Genomic DNA, 23,443 nt, shown 5'->3' on the forward strand with positions numbered 1-23,443 from the left:
TATTTTATGCTCCATTTCTCTAAATTGAGATAGTATAACTATGGAAGAATGTAAAGTACTGAATATATGTCTTAGTTATTTGGTAGTTATTTGCTATTTATATAAAAAGCACAGTGATTGATCACATGAAATAGGCTTATAGATTTCTGCTAACAAAGTAATTTTATCATGAAAAAAATTAAACATTTACTTAAAAAGATATTAGTTAATAAATATATTTGAGGAGAGAATAATTTACCATCTTCAAAAGCAAAGTTTTATTTTAAAGAATAAGAAAAGGTCTTATTTACTGATAACATTAAGCATTTACATGTGTGCAATATTATTTAGTGTTATAAATATATAAATTATAAGTTATAAATATATTCATAAAATATAGCATAAATACATTTATGTTTAGATATATATATATATTGCACACATATATTTATATTTAACGTTCACATTTGGTATTGAATATGTTTTAAATATCTAAGTTGAACAATGAAGGGAGGTTCGTGGATTTAGCTCACCAGTCATCAGTTTCTAAAATTTCTGTGACCTATTATTGGTGAGTCTAATTGTTCTGTATGCCTTTGTGTATGATAAGATTAAGATCAGCATTGAACTACCAAATAACTAGTGGCACAATGAAAAGACCATGTTGTATAAAAAATTTAAATGCTTAAAATTTAGGGCATTCAAATAATTTTTTTCCTAAGTATTTCAGTTTTAAAAATTTTGTTCCTTTGTTATGAAAACATTAATAGGACATATAAGTTTGTAAAAATGTAACATTTGAATTATTCAGGAAGTTTGTATTCTGAAAATTCTGACATTTCATATCAGATAGAGCTATTTGCCATATAGATTTCTTTAAAATTGAATTAAGCATGATACAAAGTCTCAGGAAAAATACCACTTTTGATATTGCCTCACTTCATTTTGAAAGATAAATGTTAGTTTTTCAAGATCAATTGTTACCCATTTTTTCTCTCAGATATGTTGTTTTCCTTCATCTCAACTTGCTATTCCTGAGTGTCTTTTCTCTACTGTAGGTGGTGTGGGCAACAAGTAGCCGAATAGGCTGTGCCATTAATTTGTGCCACAACATGAATATCTGGGGGCAGATATGGCCCAAAGCTGTCTACTTGGTGTGCAATTATTCCCCAAAGTGAGTAGACAAAACATTGCTTCCAAGTGTAAATTTTCCTGAACAGCATGAAAGTAATTTTAGATTTTGATATTTTTTCATTTTCAATGTGTATTGAGTAATGTTTAATGTTTTAATTGTTTATTTAATATGGCAGTGATTATAGTTGCTTACTACATAAAGTCAGTGCTAAAGGGATATGAAAATTGAAAATATGACCTTTATGAAGACAAGAATCATATTTTTTCTTTAGTTTTACTCATTAAGCTATTCTATTCCATAAATATTGAGTAATTTTGGTTAGAAATTACCAAGTAAGATAATTGAGAAATTTATTTGTATCTATGCATAGACCATTTGAATGATTGCACTAAAAATTTTAGAGAATCAATTCTTAGGGTCAGATTTAAGTTTATGGATGAATCAAAACATATGAAATATAGGTGAATATCCCATAACAATTTAGCATCTGTAAAAGTTAGATTTAAAATTTTTAATAGTATATAGTAAATTCCTTTGAAAGTTTGAAAAGAATGAGACAGTAATCTACATACAAATCTAGTAACCAAAAGGATTCTATACTAAAATAGGTCAGTATCCTGAATCTAACTCACAAAGGCTGTTACCTAGAGGATTCATGTACAGTGGTATTTTGCTCTTTGTTATAAATCATGCTGTTACATTACCTCTTACTGTACATCTCTTTAAGGGGAAACTGGTGGGGCCATGCCCCTTATAAGCATGGCCGACCCTGTTCTGCTTGCCCACCTAGTTTTGGAGGGGGCTGTAGAGAAAATCTGTGTTACAAAGGTAAGTGCTATTTTATTGTAATAGTCACTTTGATTTATATTTTAATGTAACTCTGTGTTAACTTGTGTTAAAAAATTTAAAAGTACTGCTAACAGTGTAACTTAGGGGTACAGTGCTTTCTTGGCATGCACGAGGCTCGGGGTTCTATCCTCAGCAATGCACACACATGCAGAAATACAAAAGTACACTTTATTACATTAAAAGTTTTCAGAACTCTATTTCAAGTATTTTGAAGAAGTTACTGAAATATATATATATATAGTAATTTATTTTAAAATAATTATTGTAATATTAAGTGAATTATATCAATGTGTACTTAAAGGGGAGTTACATGACTTTATCAGATAACCACTTCTAATTATATTTTGAAGTTACTCTAGAGGGATAGTATATATTCTTAAGGGCCATCATTTAATATTAACTAGAAGAATTTCCATAACTATCATAATTATTAAGGACTAGCAGTTTAACACAATTCATTTTTAGCACTTTAAACATTTTTACAAAAATACCTCTGTATATTTTACTGATCCATCATGTTTGGTGAATTATATTGATTCTCCACCTCTTGCTGCAGACTAGATAATTTCTTATGCCAAAATAACAAAAAAAAAGTACAATAAAACTGTTAAAAAATTAGTGATCTCAAATGCATTTGAAATTTTAAAAAGTAAGCATAAATATGGTGTCACTTTTATACTATGGTGAAGATAAAATGTTTATGACAATGCTTTGTGGAAATTCATGCTCTGGGGATTCAAGTGGACATTTTCTTACTGTCTTGCCCTTTTTTTTCTTATTGGTGATTAAATGAAGATTTATGTAGATTTAAGTGAGTTGGAAAAAATTTGAATAAATGCAGTCATTTTTTAGTGCTCACAAAGAGATAGTTCTTGTTTTCTTTTAATGAGTTAATGCTTGTAGGCTCTAATGAACAGACAAGAAATACTCATTTACATCACCCTCTTACTATATATGTCATTTTTAAATTTCTGGGAGCATGTACAGCATGTTTTCATTGTGTGTGTGTGTGTGTGTGTGTGTGTGTGTGTGTTTATTCTCTGTCCCTAAACCTGCAACCTCCCCGTGTCACCAGTGATCACTGTATTTTTTCCTCTGACTTCATAATCTGTTCTTTTCTAGATTATAAATTCTTGAGATGAAAATAATGGCATACCTCCAGAATGAGTCATTTATGAGCTCTTGATATAGGCCAGTTTGGGGAAAAAATTAAATTCAAAGCTTGAAACCCTTATCTACTGTAATGTTTACAGTTTTGCACATTGAAGTATCTTCTAAAAGAAACAAATCTTTCTATGGAAATGGCTATTGTAGTAAATAACAAAGGCATGTTATTCCTACCTAATACCACATTTCCATTCGGAGAATTCAAAATATAATCTTCTGAAAATACCAGGAATATGATTCCACTTGGGAAAACAAGTTCAAATTTCCCTAAGCTTCAAATTTATTACATTATTGTGTAGATTTCATGATGTCATTATGAAAGCCAAACACTGGCAACATGTTGAAATATAAACAGAGTTTAGAAATGACTCCATTGAATATTAGCTAGATGCTAACATAAATGAATCAAAGGATTATATGTGTACTTAATTTACTTCAGAGTAGTACCTAAGATAGTGACCTTTGCCAACAAAAGTATTGATTTTTCCAGTGTCAAATATTAAACAGTTGTATAAAAGCATTTTATTATTTAATAATTTGTGCCTATATAAAAATGAGATTCATATTCCTTAAATTCATTCTCTGTATCAGAAGGGTCAGACAGTTATTATCCTCCTCGAGAAGAAGAAACAAATGAAATTGAACGTCAGCAGGCACAAGTTCATGACACCCGCGTTCGAACAAGATCGGATGACAGCAATAGAAATGAAGTCATAAGCACACAACAAATGTGTAAGACCTCCGAATTACTTATAAAAATGTTACAGTTTTACATAGGTGGGATATCCATCTATGTTTTACTTATTTGGATATTATTACAATGGGAAAAAGAAAACTTGTCATTACATTATGTATAATGAGTTATAGACATTCACATTGTCACAATTATTTCTTGTTTTTTTCTCTTTTAACCTTTAGCCCAAATTGTTTCTTGTGAAATAAGATTACGAGACCAGTGCAAAGGGACAACCTGCAATAGGTAATAGAAACTATTGTTCTGAGAATCAAGAGACAAAAGAGAAATATTTTCATTTTATGTTGACATTTAGAAAGACTAAATTTTATTCTCAATCACTTTCCTCTAGATATGAATGCCCTGCTGGATGTTTGGATAGTAAAGCCAAAGTAATTGGCAGTGTACATTATGAAATGGTAAGCATAAAAAATGTAATTATTTAAGAATAGAATCCTTCCAGAAATATATACTTATTTAATGTGGAGAATGACAACTTATATTAAGTATAGATATTTTTCTCAGAAATGTCTACATAATTCATAAGTAGAAAGTGGTTGTACTTCAGGCAGAGCCTAGATGTTTTAACATGCCTGTGTCTCCTCCTTTCCTTTAAGCAATCCAGCATCTGTAGAGCTGCAATTCATTATGGTATAATAGACAATGAAGGAGGCTGGGTAGATATAACTAGACAAGGAAGAAAACATTATTTCATCAAATCCAATAGAAATGGTGTGCAAACAATTGGGTAAGTACCCAAATGATCATTTGGACCAGATGATTTTAAATTATAACATTCTGCTCTCAAATTACTATAGTGCAAAAGCATAGAAGAATTTAATTTATGAAGAGAGAAGTTGGTAATTTTCAAGGTTTGTGTTAGTTACATGAGTTCCATAGATAAAAAGAGCAATCTAAATTAAAAATTGAACACTTTTGTTCATAAAGGGCATGCTACAACTCTGAACCTTTGAGAGTTTCATTAAGAATGTATAAAGTTTTAGTTAATTCTTGATGTAAAATAATAAATTTTTCAGCTCTGATAAAATATACCCTAGAGGAGGCTAATTAATACATGTACTTTCCCTGCCGTGTTTAGGAAAAATGACTTATTTCATCTATCAGTAACTTAGTTAATAAGATAAAGTAGATTATTAAGTAAGAGTTTTGAACAGTTTTCTAAATAGATAATATACTATGTCTTTTGTCCACTTAAATGCAATTTAGCACAAAATAAAAAGCGTTCATCAACTTTTAAATATTTCTCATATTAAGTATACTAAATGCTTTATTTTAAAATGTAAAGTAGAAGAATGCAGGCTTCTGAATTATCTTTATGTAGTACCTTTTTCTTATAAATATAATAAACATGATTCAATTTCATATAGAATACTTGTCTTAGGAAATATGATAGTCCCTTTCCTTTTGTAACTGCCAATTGCACGAAACTCTACAGTTGATTTAAGTTGGAATTTATAATTATAAAAAAGAATTTATTAAAAAATCTTTGCAAATTTGTTTAGTGACCTGTGTATTCAATTTTTTCAAAGGCTTGATGTATGGTTTTATCCATGAGCAATACCTTTTAGTAAAATATGCATAGAAACATTTATTAGGTTATTCATTGAGCAAGTATTTATTAATTACAACTAGTAAATAATAATAATTATTATTAGCTTTAGTAAGACAAATACTGAGTATTGTATTAAAGAACATTTACTCTATTTACTTTTTTCCTCTTAAATTTTTTCATTGTCTGTTATAAAAATTCTCTTAAAATATGAAATGTGCTACTTTTTTTTGTTATTGTTGCTGGGGATCAACCTCGGAACCTTGTGCTTGTGAGGCAGGCAGTGGAACCACTGAGCTAAATCCCTGGCCCCTTGAAATGTGCTATATTTATATTTAATAGATTATATATTCGTGTGTCAAACAATGTTATTTGGGCTGATCACATTACAGATGATGAATACTCCATGTTGAATTTGAAAGTGATAGAAATGAAAGAGTTTGAGATTTTATAACTCCATCTTGACTTAATGTATTTAGAGAGTTACTATGATAAAAAAATAAACCTTACCTTTTGCAATAGGTGTTTTTCTCAAAATCTGAGTATATATGAACTAATTAAAATTTTGATATATAATGGTATGCCTAATCTTATATTACTATTTTTAATAGTGAAATATACTGAGAAAAGTTTCATTCATTTACTATAAACATTTGTCCACATACTATGGTGAACAAAAAATGAATAATGCACACTCCTTTAAAAGAACTTATTATTTTATAGCCTTTTTACAAGAATACCTTTTAATTACTATTGTGAAGGATTAAATAGGTTGGCTCTGTGGAGACAGATAATTAGTATTTTGAGATTTTTAATTTTGATAAGAAACAAATATGAAGACATATGCACTGCTTTTCTGTAAATATTGAGATTGATAATAAAAAGAAACTAGATCCTAATGTTAAGAATGATATTGATTTGGTTTATCAGTGAAAATAATAGACTTAGAACAAAACAGATAACATAGTCTTATGTAGCTATTCTAATAAAAAATGTTTATAAAGTATCCATAGATCTGAAAGATATGAGGAATTATGGTGATCATAATGCCTACAATCTAATGACTGACATTTCTATTTTTTTATCTTCAGAAAATATCAGTCTGCTAATTCCTTCACAGTCTCTAAAGTAACAGGTTAGCATGTTTTAAATCTTATTTTCTTATCACTGTGCAGTATATTTTTGCTTCTAAGGATTCACTTACTGTTTTTTGCTTTAATTTTTCAGTTCAGGCTGTGACTTGTGAAACTACTGTGGAACAACTCTGTCCATTTCATAAGCCTGCTTCACATTGCCCAAGGTACTATATTCTAATTTAAAAAGTTAATGAATATATATAATTGCAAATTATAAAGAGTCTCCCCAAGAAATGTATGCACACTTCAGCAATTTACCATACTACTAAATGTCTGGAAGCAAATGGTTACCACTCTGAGCACCTCTTATAATTGTAGAGGTCAAAGGTAACTTGTATTAATATCATGATGTCTCAAACTTACTATTAAAATACTTAAGTTTTTCTTTCTGATGTATGCATGTTTGATGGAGCCTGTATATACATATATACACACATACATACACATATGCGGCTTTGTTCTTGTGCTACTTGTTTTTACCTGAGACTCTGTTACTTCTAGCATTCGAAGTCATATATGATTTTGAGTTGTTGATCAGAAGGAAGTAGTGGGACACAATAAACTATATCCACTTTAGACACTCCTAGTATACTTTCTCCAAATGCAAAAGTGCTTTCGGCTATTCCACAATAGCAGGGCTTGTGCATATGATCTGTGTGTTCATATGTACTGCAAAGAGATCTATCTTAGTCTGCTCAGGCTATTATAACAAACATGACAGACTGGTTGGCACAAAGAATACAGATGATTTCTTACAGTTGTGGAAGTGGGGAGTCCAAGGTCGAGCTGCCAGCTGATGTGGTTCTTGATGGGGACTTCCTCTGTAGCTTGTGGATAGCCACCTAATTTTTGTGTCCTCACGTGGTTCACTCCTTTGCATCTCTTCTTGTAAGAACACTAATCTTACTGGATAAGGGCTCTACTCTTACCACCTCATTTAACCTTAATTACCTCCATAAAGAATCTGTCTCTAAAAATAGTCACACTGGGGGTTAGGACTTCAACATATGAATTTTGGATGAATAAAGGTATTCATTCCATAACAAGTTCTTCCAATAGAAACTAAAATGACATTTTGTTTTGTTTTGTTTTGTTTTTTAGAGACAGGGTCTCACTCTCTAATTCAAGCCGGCCTTGAACACACTATGTAGCCTGTGCTGGCCTCCAACTTGTGGTGATCCTTTTGCCTCAGCCTGAGTGTTGGGATTATAGGCATGTGCCTGGCTCATGACATAGTTAATTTAAAAATTTTTTTTATACAGTTCTTAAATTAATCTAATTTAAATTAATGAAAAAATTGCCTATCTCAGCATTTATTTCATTTTTTTAAAATATACACTCTAAAAAAGAATTAAACTGGAGTTTATTTACTATAAAATAATTTTAAAATGGATTTCTCTTTGGAAAGCTAAGATGAAAACTGTTAAAAGCATTATGGTCATGAGCCATAACTGGTAAGCAGGAACCATGAAGTCTGTCCCTACATATCCAGCCTTAATACTACCACACTACTTCTATTAATGGCAGTACCCACCCTCCTTCCAAAAACCAGTAATGAGATTTAGAGATATAATTTTAGTTTGAAAAACTGTTTGCCAAAAAATTTAGGGAGCCTAATTTTTATGGCAAGGTTTATTTACTTTGGAAAAGCTTCATTACCTACCCTTTTACAAGGAAAGCAATGTTTCACTTAAAGAATGACATTGGTTGTTCACAAAGTAACACAAGACTGTGGTGTTTATAGAAGTAGTGAGTACTTCATTTTCTGATAGCAGGGAGTTTCTCAATTACAGATGTGATACAAACCATCAGTTCCTTCACATACAGATAGCTAACTTATTTTCTTTTGTAAACAAATGTTTTTTTGTCTCCAATAAAAGACTACTATTGTATTGTTTTTAACTTGCTGCATGCTGATTTGAGAATTTCTGAATTCTTCAACATGTGTGTTTACTGAAATCATATTGCAAAGTGTACAGAATAATTTGAGGATCCCTTGCTGCTTGAAATGCATCATGTACTTTTTCCCTTTTTCCCTCAAATGAATTATCTGTCAGACATTTTGATTATAGATCTATAGGGAACAGGGAAAGGGAACATTACCAGAATCCCTGCAGTGAGCCCTGATCTCCTGTGAGCCACGACAGCAGAAGGCAAATTAAAGAATAGAGATAGGAATGGAATTAATATGAGAAAATGAAAAAAATGGAAACAAAGTCTTTGTAAAGAGGGAGGGGTGGAGGGGTTAGAGAGAGGGCAGAGGAAGGGGGAAAAATAAGAATCAAGATATATTACGTTTGTTTTTTTTTTTTTTGGTACCGGGGATCGAACTCAGATCCTTGTGTTTGCGCACCAGGCAAGATATTTTATGTAAAGGTACAACTCTCCAGTGATGAATGTCATTATATTGTATGCCTAAAATGTACCAAAAATTAATTTTTAAAAAAGCCAAAAAAAAAAAATAAAGAATAAAGACAGGAAATGAGACTTAGAGAAGAGGCTGGGTTCTGGGTCTGATCAATGCTTCTCTGGGCAGCAAAGACAAGACACCTTGAGCTTGCTACTGTTTACTGGGTTTATGGGGAGTAACAGATGACTCAGAGGGTGGCCATAACCCTAAATTAACAAGGATCTTATAATTGGAGGAAATATCAGATGTCTGGGAGGGTAGTGGAGACTATGAGGATTTTATGCTAATAAGGCTCTTTTGTTAATTGGTAAGATGAGCAAAGAAGAGCAAAGACATTCTTATATCAGTAGGTGAGATGAGTTAAGCTGATAAGGAATTTGTCTCTCCCCAGGTGAGACCTTTCTACTCTGTGCTCAAAGAACCTGGATGTCTTCAGCTGATGTAATCTTGCCCTTGAGTGTCACAGCATCATGGGACCATTGACGTCTCAGCTGTGACTGGAGACAAAAATGGAGTTATGTCTTGGCATGTCATAGCCTGCCTGTAGACTAGGCCAAATCATAATTTAATTGCGAAGTGATTTTCCCCAAAATTATGTATAATTGCTCCCAACATAGATCTGTAATCTGTTACTAGAGTTTTTGTAATTATGTTATTATGAAGGCTCATAGATTTGATGAAATCATGGTTTGTTTTGTAATCCTAGAATATTTTGTGATTTTTTTCAGATTTTCCATAGTCCTGTACTCACAGATTATATTTTTACAGAGAAAGAGAGACAGACAGACAGACAGACAGATATATTGCTGTATGTAAATTTTAGCATCATATACATGGAAAATGCATGAATTATATATTTATAAATATTTATTAAATATCTCCTGTATATCATGTCAGCCATATGACTAGGTTTATGAGGACCAAATAATAAAGATAATTTCTGTGGAGCATTCTATCACAAAACCTTTCTCTTGTAGATATTCAATAAATGACTATTTTTATCTCTATGAATATTGCTCCAAAAAAGAAAAATCATTCAAGTAAAATATTAATAAACAAGTTTCCTATTTCTTTCCAAAAGGGAAACATCCCCAGAAGGAAAATTATGCAAATTTTAAAGTTTAATTTTGTCTTTCATTGTCACTCATATAATAAATTTATAGAATCAATAATTTATACATAATTTTGTCCTTAAATATCTAGAAAGCCTCTCCTATCTACTTTACATTTTTCTTTAGTTTAGAGACTAGTGAAACCAAGATTGTCTTTTCTCATGGCATTTTTAATAGCTGATGTTATTTACGTGACTGTTTATAACTTTTAGGGAACCAAAAAGTTGCATCAGTCTTAAAATTTCATGTCGCATAAAGAGCTGGAGACCTAGTCTGTTCTGGAGAAAAGTGGCAAGAGAAAATAAATGAAAAGCAGTTCACTCTAGAAGAACATGAAGAAACAGGATTTACTCTCACAGTCACCTTTGAGAGTTTCCACAGCTGGCAGGACAACCCAAAATAGACTGTTATGTAGTAACGTAACCCTGTAGAAATTATTTATGTGTGTTGTCCTGCTTTACATATATTTATAAACAGTTGGATCTTTAAAATCTATTGAATCCTTAGAATGTAAAAACAGATGTCATTAAAATGTGTCAGCATTTTTATTCAAAGTTTACAGGCAAAATATAAAGAAATATTTACTTGGTCATTACCTACCTTCTCAGTACTATGTAATGTGATTAAAACAGATTAGACAAAATTAAATGAAACTTCCCCCAGTTTTTCTTTTACCTGAACTTTCTAAGTAGAGGCTAACTCACCTTGGAGCTGCTGACCTTGGCCTCCCTCGAGTCAAGAGCCAAACAAGCAAGCAGAGTTCACACAGCATGGTTTTAAGGCCAGAATAGGTGTTTTTACAACCAGAGGGTGGGTATTTCTCAAATACAATAAGATCATTTTCCAGTCAATGGGAGGACCCTTCATCTTGCAGAAACCCCCACCAGTGTCTCTTGTAATAGTCAACACTTTAATTCTCTAATAAAAACTTTATTTCTTACTTATATTTAAATAGACCTGGGCCAGGGATTTAGCTCAGTGGTGCCGCTGCCTGCCTCACAAGCGCAAGGTCCCGAGTTTGATCCCCGCTACTAAATAAATAAATAGATAGATCTGGTTTGCATATCTTATGAAGCATATATATTCCATACAGTATAATACACATTTTAAATGAGATCTATAGCTATTCTGAGGAACATTTGCCTCAAATGGCAAAAGTAGTTGCAGTTGAATGTTTTTGGAGTACTCTTAGAAAAATCATTGATATCATCATCTACTAGTGATTTTCACAAAGTTGAGATTCTCATTTACTATGTATAATGAATTATGTTTTTTCTAGTTTCAGTTTATACCTTTTTTAGTGCATGAATGTGTGTGTGTGTGTGTGTGAGAGAGAGAGAGAGAGAATGGATTAACAAAAGATGATGTGAAAAGTGTACTGCTTGACAAATTTCTTGAACTGTGAGAGTGGATTGCATTTTTTTGATTAAACAGTGATAGGACTGCATGTTTAAATAATAAATCCTTTTGAAATTTCTCTTAGATAAGCTAAACTAATCATATATTAGTAAAGCGATAGGATGTCTAGAGGACAAGCATTCCATGTAAGGAGGAAGATAAGTGAAAATACCCTGAAGCAGAGCCTGTTGTCTGTGTGTCTCAGGAATAGCCATGAGGACAGTGTGACTGCTGCAGGACAAAAAAGTGGAAGAAAAGTTGTAATGGAGAAATTGAGGGTAATGGACATGCATTTTAAGGATATGTTCATTCTAAGAATCTTTTCATTTATTCTGAATGCGATGGGAAGCCAATGGAGTATTTGGAACAGAGAGATGTCATATTTGTACTTGTGTGTTTCATTTTAAGTGTGTGGAAATAGATTGTGGAGCGGGCCAATCAGAAGCAAGGAGAGATCATAGGAGAGCCTGTTGTCATAAGTTAATAGTTACTGTGGTCATGGTGCTTGTTATACTCTAGTCTTGGGTATATTTTAACATATAGCAGGTAGAAATTGATCCTGGCTTGAATGAAAGGTATGACACAAAGATAAGGATCAAAGACAGAATAGGAGGTTTTTGCTGAGGCTCCAATAACAGTGGAGTTGCCGTGCATTGTGATGCGAGGCTTACAGAAGACACAGATTTATGAACAAGAGGAGATTAAGAATTTTATCTCACTCCAAATGAATTTGAGATACATATTGACTCTAAGTGGAGGTGTTGAATAAGCAGTAGGATATAAAAATTTAGAATAAGAGATTTGGAAATCAGCTATTTATAAGTGACAATTAAAACCGTGAGTTGGATTAGGTAACAAAATGTGAATTTATGGAAATTAAGGATGTCATGAGACAGTGACAGGTTTTCCAAGTCATCTGTTTTCTAAGTTTTATAGACATATTGAATACCAAATTCTCAGATACATAAAGATAACTCCTGATATTTTTATGCTTTGAATCTCCAAGTTAGAAGGTTTCCTGACTAAATTTCTAAAAATCACATTAATGGGATAACCTAGAAATGGATAAAAAGAAGCAATCGCGCCTACTATATTCCCTGTACAACTGGCCTATTTTGAGAGAGAAAAGGATGAATGGGGTTTATGATGTCGAATTTAATTCTATATTTGAAGACATTGTTTTGTGAATAAGAAAGACTAAAGTGACCAGCTTACTTTATACATATTTTTTTTTCAGAATATACTGTCCTCGTAACTGTATGCAGGCGAATCCACATTATGCTCGTGTAATTGGATCTCGAGTTTATTCTGATGTAAGTATCCTAATTGCTACAGCTCTCTGTTCCGTATCTGCCTTTATACACAGAGCAAGGGAATAGTTTCTGTACAGAGACAGATATTTGCATTGTGAAAATATGAATATATGATCATGTACTTTGACTAAATTTTTCTTAATATCTTCCCCATATATCTTATGCCAGACACTTAAAAGAAATACTCTCAAGGCATTCTTGGAAAGGAAAATACATTTTCTTTTTTTTTTATTCATTAAGTTTATTGGTACATTTTAGGTATATAATACAGTGACGTTCATCATTGGGAATTTGTACCTTTACATGATGTATCTTGGTTCTTATTTTTTTGCCCTTTCTCTTGCCCCCCCCAACCCTTTCACCTCTCCCTATTTACAAAGGTTCTTAAGTTTCTGAAGTATGAACTATACAAGAATTTGTCAAATGTAAAAATAATATTTCACTGCCAAAGAACATTTGAAAAATAGTATAGTGTCAAAAATAAATAATCCTTTAAAAGAAATAGTGGAGTATTTTGAAGGTAATTATAACGTCAATGTGTCTTTTACTATAATATTTTTTAAATTAAACATTCACCATATTATTTTTTAATCACACTTCATACAAAAGGGAACTAGTTTCAGGCATATTGTAATCTATGACTTTAATGGGATTGGATGAGGAATATTATCTATGATGTCCTCAATATGGGTAAGTGCATTCTCAGCCAGGTTTTAAGTTGCTAGTAAGAGGAAGGAACATGTTCTAGGTGGAACAGATCACATCTACAAAGACCTGGTGAGAGAAAATGTGCTTTATTGGGCATAGCAAACAGCTTTGCTCATTTCCGAGCTTCTGAGAATTGAAGCTAAAAGGGCCAGTAATCAAATTAATCTGAAAGAGGGAAATGCACTCTTGAAACATGTAGATGAGGTTTGAAAGTGCGTTTAGTAACCATTAGAGATTTCTAAGACTGAGCCACAGAAACACAGCTAGACGCTACCTTCTTGATGCACATATTAAATAGAATACTAGGGGAATTTGTTAAAAGAGGCCTGAGATAAGCACACTACCACCTTATCTTTCTCGTCAAGTTCATTTAGGTCCAAGATTTTTTTTCCAATTCAGCTTCACCTTCGAAATCATTCTCGGATTCTGTTTGTCTCATGCTTCAGATGTGTGTAATTTTTATCTGAAACTTAAATGTACTGCAGGTACTTTGACTTTGCTCATTGTCACTTTTGTGCTTATATTCATTTCTCTGAAATACATACTTTCTAACAATTTTCTGTCAAAATTATAGCTGATCTTTGCATCTTAAATTATTACCATTTTCTCTGTGAGTTGTATTGTTGGCTTTCCTATACCAAGAGTGAAGTCATTCTTGTTTCAACTATTATTGTTTTTTCTTTTTAACACTTAGACTATTTTATGAAGCAATATGATTGCTGCTCCCTTGTCTCTTTTAAGTTTGCAAGTTCCTTGAATGCAGCAGCTGAGCAATGTATTTTTTTCATCACTTAATTTGATGTCTGCCAAGTCATGAACCAGATGGGTTTGTTCTTGCCTTAACAGAATTTAGAGCACACAGTGAGTGACATCAGACTAAGCAAGCACCTTACACATAAATATTTGTTGAAAAGAATAAATTAAGAAATGTTCAGGAATGGGGATATCTGGTTTCCAAAGAAATCATTCTCTCCAAATTTTCCCTTTAAGATAAGAACCTTTAATTTTCGTGATTTCTGATTTGAAAAAAGTCTTTCAGAATATCCTACACATTTCTATACCTTCAAGCTATCTCACTGACATTACAGTTTGGTTAGAATCTATATACTGAGATCATTGTATCTTCTTGTCTCAATGAAATGGGTAGGTAATATGTATTATGTAGGTTCTTTGAAGGGTAATTGCAGATATAAAGATTATTATCACATGGTAAGAGCAGAAAAAGAAATTAAGCCATTAATTGTTAGCTCCTAAAAAATATATTATCTCTTCAAATAAAGTTGATATGGGAAGGTGAGAATGAACCAATTTCTCTTCTTCTCTATTTGTCTCCTTTTCCTCTTTTCTTTTTCTTTCCATTTATAGAGTTAGAATTTGTACATTCTACTTTTTCAAACTTTCATTTTTAGTTTATTATATATTGGAAACTTCTGTATCATCAAAAATTCTACTGTATTTATAGATAAAATAGTTTCTCTTTTCAAAAATACACATTGATATAAAGTATAAATATGAGAAAAAAATTCTGAACTTTGAACTCAGTAGGAATGCCTGCTGACTACATAATTGTAAGCAAAAAAAAAAATAGTCTCAAACATAGTAAGTGGTTGGGTTTAGTGAATGTTATATCTAAGCACTTTTGTTGCCGTGGGGGGAAAATGCTGATAATACCCTTTTAACAGAAGAGGATAAATGCCAAAATGTTCACAGAATTATTTTAATTCCATTTGTTATGAATTCCATGCAGTTATGAATTCAATGTTGGGCTTTAAGATGCTGAATAGAATGCCAGCTCAGAGGAGGGACACAGGCTTTAGATATATGGTATTTTGTGATGCAGCAAAACCATGAGAAGGATTAAGCAGCTTGGCCTTCAGGCTCTCTGAACTAATAAATACTGACTGAAGCCACAGAGTTCAGAGAACAGTAATAAAGCAAGGTCATGTAAGATACACACACTGATGTGAACTTAAGAAAGCACATTCAATCGCTGCCTGTGCACAGAGAGGTGAAGACCCCAGCGGCACTGAGAAAGACCCGAGGGGCTGTGAGGTGGATTGCTGTACACTGAAACACTTCAAGCATTTCCTGTTGTGGGATTTTCTCAGGCTAAAGTCAGCTATCCACAAATTTTGGTAGAGCATTTGAGTTAAAGCCAATGTTAAAAAATAGGCAATACTTTCACGCACTGAAAGAAATGATTTTAGAAGTCAGTAGTTTTAAAAATTTGAAAGTACTGTACCTAAAACAATACTTTTCTCCTCCATAGAAATCTTATCCAATTCAGCTTATATAACTGATGTAATATAAACATAGAATCTTCCTAGTGCCTGTGTCAGACCCTTCAAATCTGGGTGAGAAGCTTTGCAACTCTAGTTGGAAATTATAATTATTCTTTATGTTTTTCTTCTTGGAGTTATTCTTTCAGGCAAATATCTGCAGATTATATTATTTAATAGGAAAAAAACCTCCCCTCTTAATATATACTTAGATTTTAGCAAATGGGTTATTATATGTAGAACTATTGTTGAGTTGCATATGAGTTAAAACAACATAAATGAAAAAAAAATGAACATAAATGAACAGATCACCCATCCTGTATTTGGTCAGATTGATTCAATCTACACTGGCAAAGGCTAAAATTAAAATGACAGGCCCTTGAAGAGTTAAGAGGAGCCAGTTTGCTCTTTATTGCTTTGACTAGTAAAGCTTGCTGTTTGGGTGAGACACGTGTTTGCTAGGTTAAATGGTGTAGGGATCTTACCATGGAAGCCATCCATAACATTTGCCTTCAGACTTGCTCAGAATTGGCTTTGACACTGTAACTTTTGAAACGTTGCTGTTGTGCAGAATATCATCCAGTAGCTGTTCACTGACTAGACAGACAGCAATCAGGGACTTCAGTCCAGTAGAAGAGTAGATTGGGTAAGTTCAGGAGAAATTTCCTAATAACAGCAAGTTCTTTCCTTGCCTCTTCAGCTGTCTAGTATCTGCAGGGCAGCATTACATTCTGGGGTCATTCGAAATCATGGTGGTTATGTTGATGTTATGCCTGTGGACAAGAAGAAGACTTATACTGCTTCTTTTCAGAATGGAATCTTCTCAGAAAGGTAAAAATAAAGCAAATTGTATGTATTTCTGATATGCCATCTATCTTATTATTTAGGATTGTTTTAGAATGGACCCACTTTAGGCTGGGATAGAAGCTGTGTTGCTAAATGAGTGCATTTCCTTTGCATACTTGTGTAAAAGCCATTCTTCCAGATGGGAGACACTGCAGTACCAGAGGGGCCTGACTCCTGCAGGCTTATCAAATTCACCATGAAAATCGGATTATGAGTCAGAACCACTCTTTTGTTAATTGATCTTTTAATTAGGAGATTTCTTTGATCTTCTTTTGGATTTTCTAGATTGGTTTTTTATATTTCATTCTTTTAGGTGAGGAAGGCACTGAATATTTCTCTAATCCAATTATCTGACTATTTGACAAAAACATTGAGTCTGATTTTCCCTAGAACCAAATTATCTTTTAGATTGAAAGTTGGATGCCTAGTATATGTAAATGAAGTCTTTTAGGTCATCTCATGCTATTTAACCCCTTAAATGTTATATATTTTAGTAATTTGAGAAAATTCATGTGACTTGCTTTATCAAATATTAGTAAACATAAAAAATGAACCTTCAGTGATTTTAAAAAAATTATTGGCATGTATGGAAGTAATATTAAGTGCCATTTATTTATATTGACACAAAAAATCCCTCTTAGATGTTTGCTGAATTCTTCAAAATTGCCAATGAAAGATTCACATATTTAGTAGTTTCTGTAAAGAACAGTAAAGGATGTGTTATGCAAGGTATCTATCTTAACTATTTGCCTGTCATCTTCATAAAAAGACTGATCTGCATTTAGCATCTGTTTTCAGGTAAGATTATATCAAGAAACCTTTGTTGAGAAGATGACTTCCCTCTAACCTAGCTCCTGGCCTATGCAGATATGTCAGATAAAGTAGATTCTCAAGTTACAGAATCCCATGTGCCCTTTTATAATCTAAACTGAGTGATGTGAGTGCATTTACCTCTGATACGTATGTGTATTTTAAAACTACAAAATGGTAGCCAATATTCTAATAAAGCTGAGAATAATCATAACTTTTGAGTAACTACTATGAATATTGTAGATACTAGACTCTACTGGACTCTAAGTATATTAGCTCAACTTCACCAATAGCTCTATAATTTTGATTCCATAAATACTAATTTGTATATGTGTTAACTGAGTCAAATTGATTAAATAATTGATGTGCCTAAGGTCATGTAACAATCTTGAAGCTCAGGTTCAGCACTAGGTCTTGAGCTTAAAGATATACATTTTTCCAGCATATCACTATGTGCAAACACCTCCACCTGCTAGGTCTCTTAGTCTGTAAACAAATACAAATAGCTTTAGATTGGCCATATGTTTGTATGAGAAACCTGGTGTGTGTGTGTTTGTGTGTGTGTGTGTGCGCGCATGTGTGTGTATTTATGACGTCCTTATCTTTTTCTCACTAAAATTCCCTCATTTGAATAAATCTCTAACAAGATTGTTGTCTTTCTTAGCACTTAATGTGTTGACCTTTACGTCTTTTTTAATTATTAAGAAAATTTTATCTTATGCAAATATGTAAAAACTTCAAAAGCTGTGCAACTGATGAAATTAAAAAATGGTTAACTTATTATCAGTCTGCTTTAACGTTTAGACATTAAACAAATATAACTTGTTTGATATTGCCAATTCAACATAAACAATGACAACTAAAATGCATAGCTCTGAATTATTTTTAAGTTTAGTTTTAAAAGTGTCTCCAAGAATGAGGTAGTGTTCTGTGGATTATGTGAAGAAGATAGTATGTCCTTTCATATTTGACCATTTAATTTTTTCAATAACATTTTTCTTAAAACTGTAAATGTTAAGCAATATTAATCTGACAGCAATATAATTAAAATTTTGTCAGACTTAGGAAATGATAACAAGCATTTCCCAATGATAATAATATCCTAATGATAGTAAGCATTTTCTATAGCATTTCTTAGATACCAGCCATTTTAAAAAGTATAGTCAATTTTCAACTATCCAGATCACTTGTAAACCTGAGTCTCAGTATCCTCTAGTGAAATGGAATAACTCTGCTTTATTAGATTGAAAAGAAGTAATATATGAAGGTATGATCTAGAATCTGTGAAGTTCTATAGAGACTCTTATTTTTCCCATAATTTTGAATTTATTTAGTAAACTAGTTCAGCATACATCCAAAATTTAAAGGATTATGTCATCCTCTCTTGAGCTTTACAGTAACTATAAATTATAGTATCCTAAGAAGGTTAACCATCTGGATTTATAGAGCTCCTTTCTTGACTGTCATAAGACATTATGATTTATTAGAAGGATTATATGTGGAAGCGACATCAATTTTTTTTTTTTTTTGTATTTTTTGCAGTTTACAGAATCCTCCAGGAGGAAAGGCATTCAGAGTATTTGCTGTTGTGTGAAATGGAACACTTGGAAGGGGATCACAAAAAACTATTCCAAATGCCATATTTCTGAAGTTTATATAAAACTGGTTGTAACATTACTGTACAGAAGCTAGAAACTATTTTCAGCCACCCACTCAAGTGCCAGATGCATACAAATCTTGATAGACAAAATCTATAAAATAAAACATGGGACATTAGCTTTGAGAAAATAATGAATATGTAATGGTTTTAGAAATCCTGTGTTAAATATTGCTATATTTTCTTAGCAGTTATTTCTACAATAATTATATAGTCATGATTGTTCTACATTTCATATATTTCATTATATGGTGCTTTGTATATGCCACTAATAAAATGAATCTAAATATTAAATGTGAATGACCTTCAAAAATTATCTGGTGCATTTTAAAACAATGAACTCTAAAACTGAAAAGAAACATTTTTATCATATTTTCCCCAGTCCAAAGCTATGTTGTTACCTACTTTAAATCTCAAGTAGTATTTTGCTTAGTACCAGCACAGTTTTTTCCTCTAAGTTTAGGTATATAGAATATTAAGTCTTGATATTACATTTGTTATTTTATATAAAATAATCTTTTAATATCCAAATGAAACTTGTAAATGTTTGATTTCTTGGGAATGGAATAAAGTTATTGCAGTATGAAAACAGTTAGTGATCATGTAGTAAATATAAGATTGAGCATCAGGAGCCAGAGCTTTCAATATATTGTTAAAACTGAGGTCACACATTTTGTTTTATATCCTGGCAAATACTCCTGCAGGCCAGGAAGTATAATAGCAGAATGTCTAACAAAGGCAAACTAATGTATTGCATTACTATTTCCACTGATTTTCATAATTGTAAATGGCCTTGTGTATAAATATTGCCATATTATGGTACCTACAGTGGTGATATATTTGTTTCTATGAAAAATGTATTATGCTTTGAGACTAAAAATCTGTAAAATGTTGCTTTTTTCTGCTAGTGAATTTATTCATTTCCTACAAACATATTAAAATCAATCATGTTTTGAAGTCTTATTTTCAGCTCCTTTTGCATGCTTAATTTGATTTAGAAATTGTTTTAAGATAAATTAGCACAACTGACATGTCTTGTAAGTTTTATTGACACTAGTATAAATAGCATACTTAATAGTAGAAGTCTGAAAAGTTAACCTAATTATTTAGCTATTTTTACATTTTCAATTTACACATTTCCAAAAGAACCTTTTAGTTATTTGGCTATTTTTATGTGGAAGAGAAAACATTCATTTAGAAGCACTATAAGAAAAGTTGAATAAAATGAGAGATTAAATTATAAAGAAGAAAAAATCTGAAATATATGAAGTGATTGTAATTATAAAAATTTGGCAAGACAATAAATACTTAAAGTATTTTTAGAAAGTAAATGAATAGGTGTTGAGGAGCAAAAAAAAAAAGGGAGATAAATTATAGTTAGGGATCAAGGAAACCAAGAGAGTTGGATAATGCAAAAGGAAAGAAAAGAAAGGAGGAGCTCAAATAGTTGTGGGAAAGCAAATTATGAATAAACCAAAATTTCTTAATCATTTATCAAGAATTAGGAAGCAGTTAAGAGGTTCAAAATACAGGTAATCAAAAATTAATGATTTATGAATTTAAAATTTTCAAATCTTAAAGCAGATTTTGTGGAACCATTTTTCTAAAATATACCTTAACACATTCATCTTGGGGAAATATTATCACAACCATAACTAATAAGGAAATAATTATGTAAACATAAAGTTTAGGATCCTAAAAACAAAAGATCTTATTACTTTATTAAATAGTGTATGTGACTTTACCTATATTTTTCTTCATTCGTTCCTGCTCCCCCTTCACTAGTAAATCTTTCTCAAATCTGTCAGGTACAGTTTCATGAACATCCTTGCACTAGACCATTATATTTTTGGAAACCAGTTTTTCAATGATTTCTAACAAATATTTTTAAATTAAAAAAATAGTTGTCAAGTACATTCATGATTATGCTTACACAGATGAAAAGCAGATGACATACAGAAGACCTGACATGTACTGAGCAACAGGTATGTTAGCAACATTGCTATACATTTCATATGCTATTTGATTCTCATAACCTGAGACCCAATTATTTCCCATACTTATTAAACACAGATTCTAAAAGGTTATCCAATATTGTTTATGGTCTTAAGCTTGAGAAATACAGTTCACATCTCCAATTCTCTAAATCCAAAGCCCTTCCTCTAGATCCCGGCTAGATTCTTTCATGGGGACTATGAATAACTGTACTGTCTCCTCCCACACCAGGTTTACAAATACTCTTATATAAGAATTTATAATCCTTGAATATGCCATAAATTTGCTATATCTAAGAAGATCTGTAAAAAGAGAATAGAGATTTAGCTTTCCATGGGAACATTTGGTCAGGGAACACCAGAAAAGATGAGGTTTGTGTCCCAGAGATTTTGAACTAGTGGACTACTTTTTCAAGGGAATAGATTGAACTAGCTCCTCTCCTCCAATTATAGACAGAAAGTAATGAGAAAGCCAAATATATTCACAGATGTCCTGAAAATGGTCTGTATCTGGGATCATACTGATGATTAATTAGAGTACATGGACCCTCAGCTCAGCACCCACAGTGAAGGAGGCAGTAGGAAGAGGGCTTTTGTTTACAGTGTAGCCACAGACAGCGACAGAGATCTGCTTTCTTCCAGTCATGGGGCCTCCCTGACTTCATTCTTTAGTCTCCAGCCCACTCTGCCTCAAAAGGGTCCAACTAACCTTCATGGCCACACACATATAAAGGCCTTTAGATCAGGCTTTCTTCATTCAAATGACAGGCTGATGATACAAAATTCCTATGTTTGTCAATCTAATTTTTCAAACATATATATGAAGCCAAAAAGAGTCATCAGAATGAAGTACAAATAGACAAACATCATGGCAACTGACACCAGAAGAACCAGGTGCTTCAGTGAAGAGCAACTTTGAAAATATTTTCATTAACATCCTTTTGTTTTGTTTTGTTTTGTTTTTGGTACCAGGAATCCAACTCAGGGCCTCACGCTTCCCAGGCAGGTGCTGAACTGCTGAGCTACATCCGTGGCCTTCATTAACATTCTTGAATGGAGTTTAGGAGACAGTGCAATTATAAATCAAGAACAGGCTGGTATGGAAAGAAATAATCAGAGAATTAAAATACCAGATTTTTGAAAAGAAGGAAAGAATTGCAACTCTATTATGACTAGCAAGTGAGAATGAAGGCAAGCTTAGGAGCTGGGATGTGACTAAAAGTAGGAATTTTATAGAAGTGGAAGACATCGCAGAATTTTTTTTAAAGATGAAAATATAAAATGTACATAGTCATCCAAATATAAGATAACATTAAATACTATTGATTATCAAGCAAAATTAAATGTAAGCCATGATATAACCCTTTCTAGTAAAATTTATGTTTTCATATCAGCTTTGCCTCTTTCTAATTGGATAATACCATGTTTTATTACACATTAATTGTGTATATGTTATACTAGAACGACAATAATTTCCTCACAGCATTGATACAAAAATTAAGTGAAAAACATAGCTGTTAAGAAATATTTGCCTATATTAGGTTGAAAGAATTGTCTTCCATGTTTTCTTCTAGATGTTTTATAGTTTCATCTATAATCTTACTGATTTAATTTTGTATATTTTGTAAGATAAGGTTGAAATTTATTTTTTCCATATGGCTATTCAGTTTTTAAGTGCTAGTTTTTGTTTTTTGAGGGGTTTTTTTTGATACCGGGGATTGAACTCAGGTCCTTGCACTTGTAAGGCATGCGGCGTAACCACTGAGCTAAATCCCTGGCCCAAGTGCTAGTTTTTGAAAAGACTATTCTTTTTTATTGAGTTACCATGATGCCTCTACTAAAAAAAATCTATTTCTGGATACACTATTACAGCACTCTTTTCTAGAAATTTAATGTGAGCCATATATATTATCTTAATTTTTCTAATAGTTATATTAATAAAATAAAAATAAATTCATTTTAATAGTGCATTTAATCTAGTATATCAAAATATTACTTTAAATTCTATCTACATAAAATATTTGGTAATCATTTTGTTCTGAAGTCTAATTTATTTGATATTAATATTGTCACTCCAGGATTTTTATGATTGCTCTTGAAACATAGGTTTTCATTGATCCACTTAATTTTCATTCATGTTAATATATACATTAAATGATTTTTAGTGTACTTGGCAGGGCCAGTAGGCTGAGAGGGGCCCGGTCAGGCAAAATTTTCAAAGGAAACAACATATGTGCAGTAGACATTACAAAGCAGGAGCCAAACTTTAATTTTATAACATACTACTTATAGTGGTCTGTAGCAGACATCCCTGCCCAGTACTAGCGGGTTATGAGTGGCACATGCT

The 23,443-nt window shown here is 32.1% G+C and overlaps 1 protein-coding gene across 2 annotated transcripts in view; it reads left to right on the top strand.

Annotated features, from left to right (window-relative positions):
• Crispld1 (cysteine rich secretory protein LCCL domain containing 1) overlaps window positions 1-20,065 on the top strand; it is a 43,039-nt gene extending 22,974 nt beyond the window's left edge. The window contains exons 5-15 of one of the 2 annotated variants that reach the window (XM_004842036.3): window positions 1,038-1,153; window positions 1,842-1,942; window positions 3,722-3,862; window positions 4,049-4,109; window positions 4,216-4,282; window positions 4,481-4,611; window positions 6,525-6,568; window positions 6,661-6,733; window positions 12,727-12,802; window positions 16,490-16,620; window positions 18,988-20,065. In XM_004842036.3, coding sequence (XP_004842093.1) covers window positions 1,038-1,153; window positions 1,842-1,942; window positions 3,722-3,862; window positions 4,049-4,109; window positions 4,216-4,282; window positions 4,481-4,611; window positions 6,525-6,568; window positions 6,661-6,733; window positions 12,727-12,802; window positions 16,490-16,620; window positions 18,988-19,039 — 993 coding nt within the window. In that variant the 3' untranslated portion in view covers window positions 19,040-20,065. The remainder of the gene's footprint in view (window positions 1-1,037; window positions 1,154-1,841; window positions 1,943-3,721; window positions 3,863-4,048; window positions 4,110-4,215; window positions 4,283-4,480; window positions 4,612-6,524; window positions 6,569-6,660; window positions 6,734-12,726; window positions 12,803-16,489; window positions 16,621-18,987) is intronic. The other variant, XM_004842037.3, reaches the window with a different exon arrangement.
• Window positions 20,066-23,443: the final 3,378 nt, after the last annotated feature.

Source organism: Heterocephalus glaber, unplaced genomic scaffold (genome assembly GCF_053883595.1).
Source record: "Heterocephalus glaber isolate CG9 unplaced genomic scaffold, H.glaber_assembly_v1.0 deba00001553, whole genome shotgun sequence".
Taxonomy (NCBI): domain Eukaryota; kingdom Metazoa; phylum Chordata; class Mammalia; order Rodentia; family Bathyergidae; genus Heterocephalus; species Heterocephalus glaber.